General features: G+C 36.9%; 1 protein-coding gene across 1 annotated transcript; it reads right to left on the bottom strand.

Annotated features, from left to right (window-relative positions):
* Positions 1-1,159: 1,159 nt before the first annotated feature.
* On the bottom strand, positions 1,160-2,574 carry LOC107788142 (mitogen-activated protein kinase kinase kinase 20-like). The gene has a single exon (XM_016609801.2). The coding sequence runs from the start codon at positions 2,468-2,470 to the stop codon at positions 1,379-1,381; it is 1,092 nt and encodes a 363-aa protein (XP_016465287.1). The 5' UTR covers positions 2,471-2,574; the 3' UTR covers positions 1,160-1,378.
* Positions 2,575-11,319: the final 8,745 nt, after the last annotated feature.

The raw sequence follows: 11,319 nt of genomic DNA, 5'->3' as shown, positions 1-11,319 counted from the left end.
CTCAACGAGTTCTGAATTTGAGAACCAAGCCTTCAAGTATTAATAAATGAGTTATAAATTCAATATTTATACTTATTTAATTAATTTCTTAAAACAAATACACTAATTAAACAAAAAGGGCTCGACTGTACTTGCCTTATTTGAAAGTTATTATTTATTCATTTTTTATACAATTTATAAAATGAATTAATTTTTCAACAATAATTGTTTAAAAACATTTCATGAATATTTTAAGTGAAATTTTGTTTTAAAATATAAAATATTAGGAAATCGATATTTTAAGGTGACTCATATGAACTGTACCTTATCTTAATCATAGCATTATCATAGATAACTGAAAGAGTCGGTCAATTCAATAGTCTGATTAAAAGTGAGAAGAGGTAAATATTATTGGAAGAGTTAGGATTCATGCATATATCCTGATTCTTTGTATTTGATTCAATATTGACTAAGATGCATACCTCCCTCACATATCACATGAACACTTGTTGGAGGGGTAGGGATGGCACATATTAAAAATCTAAACCACAAAGTAAACTGATAGGAAGTTTCATGGAAACCCCTGGTTCCCTTTCTCTAGCAAGTAGTAATAACAAATCTATGGAAACTTCAAAATTGAGCACAGTCGCTAACTTCCCAGAATATATAGCCGACTGTGGAGACCTCGTACATAGTCAAAAAACTATCTCAACAATAACAAACACGTGCAACAAATAAACCAATTGTATTAGCCAAACCCTCTCTGTCGTAGACAGCATTTGCGACGCAGTACTAGGATTAGGGGATTGTTTTATCCCTTAGTTAAAGGAGCTTGAACCTGCACTATCTCCCCCAGAAATATTCACTATTAACGCCAACCAAATCTTAGTTCTATCTTCTTCTTTTTTCCTTTTTTTTTACTGTGCCATCCTCTATTTTATTCTTCTAGCTTAGCTAATTTTAACCTACAAATTACAAAGCGCAAACCTTCTTCCTTCGGCTTTCTCCGTTTAGTTACTTCAGTAATACTACTCCCCTCTTCCAAAACGAATAATTAGTTCAAAGTACAACGAACTGAAAAAAAGTTACATATTAATATTTGGATTAAAAAGGTAATGACATTGTTCTGGGCGGAGGAATAAGAAAGAAACAAAATACTTTAATTATCTGTACACTTGGTGAGTCCCAAACAATTGTAATCATATAAAATTTAAAGGAATTTCATCATTTGTATGTACGATGAATCTGTCTTCTCTGTACAAAAAGAATCGAAATAACTGGCCTAGGTAGCCTAATCACTGAAGTGAAAGAAATAAAAGAATCGAAGCAGCTAGCATAAAATCTTCAGAAATCTGAATCTATCTCAGGTTCATCTATCACCTTAAATAAATGATTGACATCACCTAACACTGACCCAGCCATCAGCTGTAGACCATTCAGATTCAGGTCTGTGTTCACCTACTAATACTCTCAACCTCTCAGCCGGCGCTGCGGACCATGAACCGCCGTTTAAATTCCGCAATTCTTGAATTGCCGGCGAGGGCAGAGATGTAATTGAACATGTTGCTGAGGATTTACCAGAGTCATCAGAGACCCAATCTGGAAAATCAAATGGACACTTAGGAGAAGTTGAAGGAGTCCCACTCTCGCATGTTTGGTCCTTCAATATAACAGTGTCATCATCATAAGTTTGACCAGCTACAAAGGGATGGTTTAGAAGCATCTCAGCCGTCCATCTCTTTTTCGGGTCCTTCACAAAGCACTTCTCTAGAAAATCTTTTCCTTCTTCACACAATTTCTCAGGAATTTCGGGCAATTGATCACTAACTCCAATTGTCATCAATAATCTGGTCGTATCAGTGCATCTCCACGCTGGATTACCGGTTGCCATTTCCACCAGAACACATCCAAGTGCCCAGATATCGGCGGGAGTGTCCTGTTCGCCACCAGTTACCATTTCCGGCGACATGTATAATGGAGTACCCCTCAACTCACATCGCAATTTATCATCTTTTCTGGATTTCGTTCTCTTTGCCAATCCAAAATCAGCAATTTTGACTTGACCATCTTCACCTAAAAGAATGTTCTGAAGCTTAATATCACAGTGAACATAACCACTCTTGTGGATGTAGTATAGCCCTTTCAGTAAGGCCTTGGTGTATTTTTTTACTTCAAATTCCGGCAATATATGATCACTGGACTTCTTGAGCTTATCTGATAAATCACCCCCTGAAGCATACTCCAACAAGACATTGTATAACTTTTCGCCATTTTCGTAGGTATAGCTATCCCCAAGGCAATTGATTATTTGTGAACAACCTTTAAGCTCATCCAAGATTAGCTTCTCGTTCAACAGAGTAGCTGAACAGGAAGCGGAAGAAGACTTAACCACCATTGATGGACAAAACAGAGAGCTTTGGCATCTGGGTATTGCTAAATTGACTTTGCCGAAGCTTCCATGACCTACTGATTCACCTCGAATCCAATCCATGGCGTGTTTAATGGATGTTCTTTTAGCTGAAATTTGACAGTTTTGGAGTTCTGTTAGAGAAAGGAAGAAGAGAGCAGGCAAAAAGAGCAACTCACAATGAGCTCTGTTTCACGTAGCTGACTTCTATATATAGAGTGTGAGTGTGGGAATATATTTTTTTCTTTTTCTTTTCAAGTTTCGTATTTGATGGCTTTACTGTGGGAAATTAATGTTCACACAAGTAGTGAGGTAGACATGTGCGTATTGAATTTTTTGTTATACCATTAAAATAAAAAAGAGCACGTGATCGTGCAAAAGATATTTCAAGCTAATATCGGTGTTTAACACGGTATATTACTTTTAGAACCGTGCATTCAATATAATCATGCCTTGATTTTCTAATAAATAAATTATATAGTGATAGTGAAACTAGACCTTTGAGATTTTGAATAGTATGTTGGTATTTTCCCAACTAATAATGCGTTGGTAGAATGTACATCAATTTCACATGTTACCTTATGTAAAAAAATTCAGAAACGTGATGTTGAGGTGAATTAAACGTTTGTTCTCTCTTTTAAACCCAAAAAGAAAAAAGATTTTCTTCGTATATGTGTTTGACTCAAAAGATATCAAAACTTTTTTGAACAAATCAATCAAAGATGACGAAGGAATAAATCTTAGTCAGACATAATAAATTCCAGATCAAAGAACTAATAGTATAAACTGTATATAAGACGAAAAAGATGCAAACAATCTTATTGAAATTCAACATTGTGACTCACATCAATCGATGGGGGGACAACTTTACATGTTCTTATGTGGATTGCTTCTTTCATATCAAGATTACAAGAAGAAAGCTTGGGAGAGAGAAAGGGAGGAGGACTCCCTCCAATCTAATGTTTTCCCTTACTATATATAGTTAAGGCACCCTTGCCCTTTACTTGGTCCGATGCTTTCTCGCCCCCAAGGTGTCATGGTCGTCCTCTTAGGCAATGCTCTTTTCAACTCGACGGATGCCGGGAAAGGAATGTAGAGTTGGCTATGTTATCTTTCACTACCCGATCATTTAGGCGAGGCGTTGGTCAGTTCGATCGTGACGATCAGATTTTGACCAATACAATATGAAATCTCCCAAATGACCACTCTACCACTAGTTATTTATTTCAGCAGTAAGCATGCCCCATTTTGAACATCCCAATCAACAAAATGTAACAGAACAAAAGAGGTCTCAATCAAATCGGGAACAAAATCGGTAGCTTGTGAATTAAATGATCATTCCCATATTTTAGAAGGAAAAAAAATTGCGGCTAATAGGTAAGTCCAAAAGTCACAGTATATTTTTTACTCCTCCTGTTTGGTTTCTCACAATAACTAGCAACCACTAGTTGCAAATGTTATCCTGTTACTCTTTTTACTACTAGTAGTAATATTTTTTGGTCAATTTCAATGCAAATTGCAGGCGTTGCACTCTTTATGGATTCAGTGGATTCTTGTACTCTTTTTACTGTTTCTTCCGAAATCAGTGCTTTGCGAAATGTAATTGACCAATCCCAACAACACTAAAAGAGGATAAGTTTTATAACCTTTGGCCAAGTCGGATAAGAAGATTATCTCCTACTAAAAGGTGGAAAGAAATAGCACATTTCTTTTGACGGCGGAGGCTATTGGATTAATTTGCTAGTTGGACATACGTTCATACTTGGAAAATTTATTTATTAAAGACAGACTTGGAATTCTATTGTTTGGGATAGGTAGGAGTTGAGTGGGGGATTTATGGAAATATGAATGGAGAAATGTCTAGTCAATGGCTAATCAAATCCCTCCCCCCCCCACCCCACCCCCCGATATACAACCGACATTCATATTTTATTGGAAGCATATGGCAACCGACAGCTTTATAACTGTTGCATTGAATTATCTGCTAATCTCTTCTTCACAGTGGATAACTATACATTGATCCGAAAAAGAGGGAGAAAGGTAACGACTGCATGGTTTGAGATTGAATGGTTTGAATATCCAAAAGTGCATACGAATTCCTATTAAAGATTGTTTCGTAAAAGATATGCAAGATGGTTTTTAGTGAGGTAAATGATGGATGGTGTCCCTAATATTTGCTAATTAACTAATTAGTTGGAAAATGCATGCCGACAGAGACATTGATTTCATGCACACTTGAAGATTTTAAAAGTTATTTTATTTAGAATTTAATTAGATTCGTAGCTACTAATACATACTCTCTGATCTCCATCCTAATTATTTGATAGATTCTGTTTGGTCTAAGGGCTTTTCAGTCGATGTCCCACGTGACAACTGACAGATAAAGTAGCAGAAACTGCTCATTGTTATGCAAATTATGGGTCCGAACCTAAATGTGATTCATTTGGACTCAAAATATATTTTTAAGTGTAAAAAAAATTACATATCTATACATAACGAGGTTTTACACTGCGTTATATTTTAACAGTATTTTGGCCGTTAAAGTATAGCGCGGTATAAAATCGCGTTATACAAGTATAACGGATGAATAAACAACGCTATGCTAATTTGATTTGACGGATATGTATAGCATTGTATATAATTGCGCTATACATATAGGGGTTCAGACGTTTTCCGCACTCGCACCTCGGTATATAAAGGAGTTCAGACATTTGTTAAAGCTTAAAAAACCTTGCTTTTATGGAAATATTTGTTATTGGTTATTGTTAAGCGCAGAAAATAACTAGAATGCGCCCGTTATTTATAGGCAAGGCAACGCAGAAAATGTAGTACTTAACCGCGCTATATATATTCACACAAGACGTAGTATTTAACCACGCTATACATGTTGACTTTTTCTGAAACGAAACAGCTTTTTCACAGTCGGTCAGCTTTTCGGACCGGCAAGACAACATACAAAACGTAATATTTAACCGCGCTATACAAATTGATTTTTTCTGAAATGAAACAGATTTTTCACATTCGGTCAGCTTTTCAGACCGACAAGACAACACAAAAAATAAAGTATTTAACCGCGCTATACATATTGACTTTTTCCGAAATAAAACAGTTTTTTCGCAGTCGATCAGCTTTTCAGACCGATAAGACAACACACAAAACGTAGTATTCAGCCCCGTTATACGTATTGTCTTTTTCTGAAACGAAATAGCTTTTTCGCAGTCGGTAAGCTTTTTAGACCGACAAGACAACACACAAACATAGTATTTAACCGCGCTATACATATTGACTTTTTCTGAAACGAAACAGCTTTTTCACAGTCGGTCAACTTTTCAGACCGACAAGACAATACACAAAACGTAGTATTTAACCGCGCTATACATATTGATTTTTTCTTAAACGAAACAGCTTTATCGTAGTAGGTCAGCTTTTCATATCGATAAGACAACACACAAAATGTAGTATTCAACCGCGCTATATATATTCACACAAAATGTAATATTTAACCGTGTTATGTTATGTGTGTCCCTCTATATATAGTGACATATTCAAAACATAAAACACACTCACAAATTCAAACCTTAAACTATGGATGACTCTTCCTCTACCAAACGAGCCCTTTCTTACTCTTCAACTAGCAGTGATGCTTATACTAGTAGTGATAATAAAGAAGAGAATCCTCCAACATTTGAAGTGGTTATGACTGATTCATGCGTCGACGACAACGATCTGGTAAATTATTATATCCATTAAACTTATTTCTTTAACATAAAATACTTTTGTTTGTTACACTTTAACTTTAGAAAAAAATATATATACATCAGTATTGTATATCTTTATTCAGTTTAATATTTTCCGTAACTTAATAGTAATGTTTTTTTGTTAAAAGTATATTCCAAGAAAAATCTGCAAGCATCTTCCTCCAACATTAGAACACGCGTATCTTCACCATCGTGGAAAAGAGTGGTATGTAAATATGAGTGTTGGTGATTAAAGAAGGTTCAAGGTAGGCTGGAGACTTTTTGTGTTGGAGAATTTTATCAGTCGTGGTTTCGTCGTCAAATTTACGTTGGTTGATGTTTCACCACTGCGTGCTATCTTCAATGTGGACGTGAAGGGAGACGGATATCCTGTTTGTACTAATCTGTCTTTTACTTGGTACTAGGATGTGTTTGTCTTGATTTATCTTTTTATTATCTTTTATTTTTATGTATGTTGCTTTAGTTATGGTTGTTGTGCTTTTTTCTCTAGAAGTATTATGTTATAAAATTTCAATCTTCATATTGGTCTTCTTTACTAACACCATCAAGTTGAATGTTGGAACTATCATATCATCATCCCAATTCAAAAGGTCATATTAGATAATAAGATGTAACAAGGATGTGGAACATAATTTTATTTGATACATCTTGCAACATAAACAAGTACAAACACTTATTACAAAAAACATTACAAAAACAAAAGACTTGGGGTATCCTTGATAGTTGGGTACATTCGACGAACTTGCACCAGGAGCCGGATTACCACCGCCACGCACACCACCTGAAGGACATTTATGACGGTCGTGTCCTGTTTGCGAGCATATGCCATATTTACGTGCATAAACGGTATCACCAACATCCATTTGGTTCCGTATACGCGTTCTCTTTTGCACTTGCAGCTTGTGCAAATAGTCCTTGTTACACAGCATTTTAAATGGTTCCGGCGGCCAATAATGCTCAACACCCAATGGCTGCAACTGCCCACTATATGTGTTTACGTATGTAGCAACACTGTATTGCCTATCAACATAGTTGGTTGCCCCTAAACCAACTTATTAAAAGCACTTCATGGCATGTGTGCACGACATATGGTAGATGGCCCATTTCCCACATGAACACAACTTGCTGGCTTCATTCACGGTGTGTAGATTATTCCCCCGATGTCCGCGGATAGCGGTGCGAACTTCAAAAACACCTCGATCGTGATCATACTGTAAATATGAATGCCAATGTGCTCGCCTCCTGTATTTCTCAAATCTTCTCATCGGTATTGGCATAAATTCAGCACCCATGTCCATCAACTCTGATGCAGCTCTATATCTGTTTGAATGTCATCCGGACCATGGCAGTGACAGGCAATCCACGTGCCAACTTCAATAACCTATTGAATGACTCCGACACATTTATAGTCAGGGCTCCCCATCATCTGCCACCATCAGCATGCATGTCCACTTGTGAAGCTCATGTCCCATCAACCAATTATAGGCTCTTTCGTCTAACTGCCAGATCGCTTCCATGTGCCTCCTGAATTTGCACTGCTGGTGCTCATTTGTTGCCATCTACATTAAATCATACAATTCTTTGGTGGGTTATTTCTTCTGAAAATTGGCCTTTAGGTGCCTCACACAATAACGGTGGTATGCATAGGGTTCCTGCCATTTAGGCAAATGCCGTACAGAACTTAAAATACCACAATGCCGGTCAGATATTAGACAAATACCTGAATGCTGTTTGACAACGTGCTGCTTCAAGTGGTTCAAACATAGCGTCCACGTCTTTTCGCTTTCATTGGCACAAATGGCAAACGCTAGTGGAAATATTTGTCTATTGGCATCTACTGCAACGGCGATCAACAACTTAATATCGTACTTTCCATAGACATGAGTATCGTCTATGAAAATTACCGGACGGCAATGCACAAAACCATCAATTGTTGGTTTAAATGCCCAGAACACATATCTGAATATATATTTCGGTATTTCCAGACTCCGCTCATGCCTCCATTCAACAACAGTCCCGGGGTTAAAGTGTTTCAGTGCGGCCATGTACCTAGGTAGAGATGAAAATAACTTATCCCAGTCACTATAAATAATTTCAAATGCACGTTTGCGCCCGAGATATACCTTTTTTTTTGTTATAGTACACCCATATTCCTGGTGGACGGATGTAATACACTCTTTGATCTTGTACCTAATGGACACTTCCAAGTGTGGAATCAAGACAAGAGAAATCAAGTGAACATCCAAGTTGAAGTAATTCTCATTGAATGTGTCCATTTCACAAACGTGGCTGTCAATATATTTACCCACTTTCCACAACCCTGTTTCCTTCTTGCTCGCATGCAACATCCAGTTACAACCCATAAAGTATATACGATATATGACCTTGTATACCTCCGGAGTTGACTCCAATACCATCATCTCACGACACTCTCTTACGCTGTATATTTTTACAGCCCTGGTTAGGCGAGCTTTATCGGGAAAATAAATGCCATTTGCCAGCACCGTTGACCTAGACTCATCCCACATTGCTGATCGAAATTCGTCAGCATCCCTTGTGAGGGCATCCACATCCGGCATACTTGGAAAATTATCAAGGTAGGGAGTATGCCTTGAATGAGACGGCATGTGAGACTCGTACACTCTTGGTCTAACAGGTGGTGGAGGAGCATGCTCCCTCATCAGCTCAGGTTCGACATTCACTTCCTCATCATCATCACCCTCGTCAGGGAAGGGTGTCTCATCTCCAGACTCATCAACATTGTTGTCAAAATCACGATTATCTTCCTGACTCTACGCATCTGCCAAATCCCGAGTAAATATGTCGTCTATGGGCAACTGAGTTAGGTCAGAACCATCAAGTTGCTCGTTTTCACTGCACAAACAACAAAATTATAAGCTACTCAAATTAATAAATACTTTACATATAGCTATATCACTTCACTTAAAAGTCATACTGTGTTGACATTCCATGATGGATATTTTCCTGTTGGTGATGACTCCTGGATGGACCACCGTGATCAATACGCCAAAACTACGCATACTCCAACTGTGTGTGGGGTCATAACTTGTTAAATTTATATCCGGACGATACCCTTGTGGAATATATGAGTGTTAATACAAATTCAATTCAACAAAAAAAACATCGTAATAGAAAGGAAAATTGAAGTTTACCCGTCGTCTTGTGGATTATGTAAAGTAAAAGAAAAATTATTTCCTCGCTCCTCGTTCGCCCACGGAGATAAGTTAAGATCCGGCCAAACTCTTTTAGCCGGAACCTGTTGGGCTAAAATTGCTCCAGAATAACCACACGATAATTGGGGGTTATCCCTGCTTTGCGCAATCTCATTATTGCGAATGTCTTCAGCCTTGACGTACATTTTCAAAAAATTTATCACAATAAATTCTCTGTATTCATTCTGAATTTGCAAAAAATCTCTCAGAGTTTCATCATCTTCTATGTGAAACTTAGAATAACAAGCAAACTCCTGCGGAGTCACAAAATATAGATATCTACCAGTTACTTTGAGGTTCACAGAATGTTTCCTCACACTCATTTTTTTACGTAACAACGATACCAATGTATCGTACTCCATTGTAAGCGGCAATTTAACATAACACTGTGGAGATAAACTATACCTCACAGAGTTATTCTCCACTACAATCTCACCCCCCCTAATATAATGAAACCCTTATTTTGGCTCTTATTTTTCGCTCTTCAGACATTATAAAAAAATGCTTGATAATAAGAAGAAAAGTTTGAACGGGAGTTAGAATATTTTTTGAATTGATTTCCATAAAATCCTAACGCCTTTAAATAAGGTAATGCCTAGCTCGGGGGACTGAACTTTTTGATGTATAGCCCTCTTTTAAAGAGCGATATACCCATTTGAATTATTGTTATGTTAGTTAACTGCTGGAGACTTATTGGTGGGACCACAAACAGGTGTAGCGCGGTATATAACTGCGCTAAACCCAGTATAGCGTGGTTATATAATGCGCTATACATATCCGTCACATCAGGTTAGCATAGCACTGTTTATTCATGCGTTATACATGTATAACTGCGGTGTAAAACCGCATTATATATAGATATGTAACTTTTTTTACATTTAAAACTGTATTTTGAGTCCAAAAAAATAACATTTAGGTTTCGGACTCTGAAACTTATGGGTGTACGGATAAAATTAATGTAAAATTTAAGAGTATTTAGGTGGAATATGTTGTCCTCGAGGAATTATTTTTTTCAAAAAACTCATTCTATGCCAAACTTTAAAAAGGTTTGGTGGGATTTGTTATTGGTGTTGGGCATAATGTTCAAGCAAATAAATGCTAAAGTAATCAGTAATAAATTAATAGGATGAATCTCAGTTGAATTTAATAATCTCTAGATCAAAGAGAACTAAACTTCTGTATGACGAGTAGAGTTTATAAGCATTAAATGGTGAATTTAATATGCTATGATTGACTAGTTGTGCAATATCATAAAAGTGTAATAAATGCAAGAAATAATAACGATTATAGTATAGAAGAGTAGTCACCCAATGATTATATAATTGTGTGTTTCCTTTTTCTGGCGACGTGGAAAGGAAAGCAATCAATATCTGTGTGGGATCTTGAGATTCACAGATAAATGATGAACAACATTCGCATGGATGAGATGAATAAGACAACTTTCTCATATGTTCTTTTTTCAATCTTACAATATCTCTCAATTCCCGAAAATGGAAGATCCCCTTCTTGTTTACTATCTCCTCCTATTTATAAGAGACATTCCCCGAAAAACCCTAAAAATTACATCACAAAGAATATTCCAAAGGTATATTCTTCTTGTTTCTTTCTAAGTTGACTACCGAAACTACTTCATTTCATCTACTCGCCTCTGATCATCATCCTTTGCCACACCGACCATCAGTTATTGTATTGTAGTGACTCCGTTCCAAGCCTCGCTTAATCGTTGTTGTGGCTGCCAAATTTGGACCAATACACATAACTCATAAGTTATCATGTATGGACACACGATATCATAGTCATGTTTCATGTGGAATTGCTTAGTACTACCACGCTACTCACATGGAAACCAAAGCTTAGGAATCGGTGTTTTGATTATTATTCAATATTATTAAGATTTAAGAGTAAAACACGGACGATTTGGAGCATGCACATGAATCAAGTG

The sequence above is a fragment of the Nicotiana tabacum genome, chromosome 3 (assembly GCF_000715075.1).
Source record: "Nicotiana tabacum cultivar K326 chromosome 3, ASM71507v2, whole genome shotgun sequence".
In the NCBI taxonomy this organism is placed as follows: Eukaryota; Viridiplantae; Streptophyta; class Magnoliopsida; order Solanales; family Solanaceae; genus Nicotiana; species Nicotiana tabacum.
The sequence above is the reverse complement of the archived record's forward strand: the minus strand, read 5'-3'. Positions and strand labels throughout refer to the sequence as shown.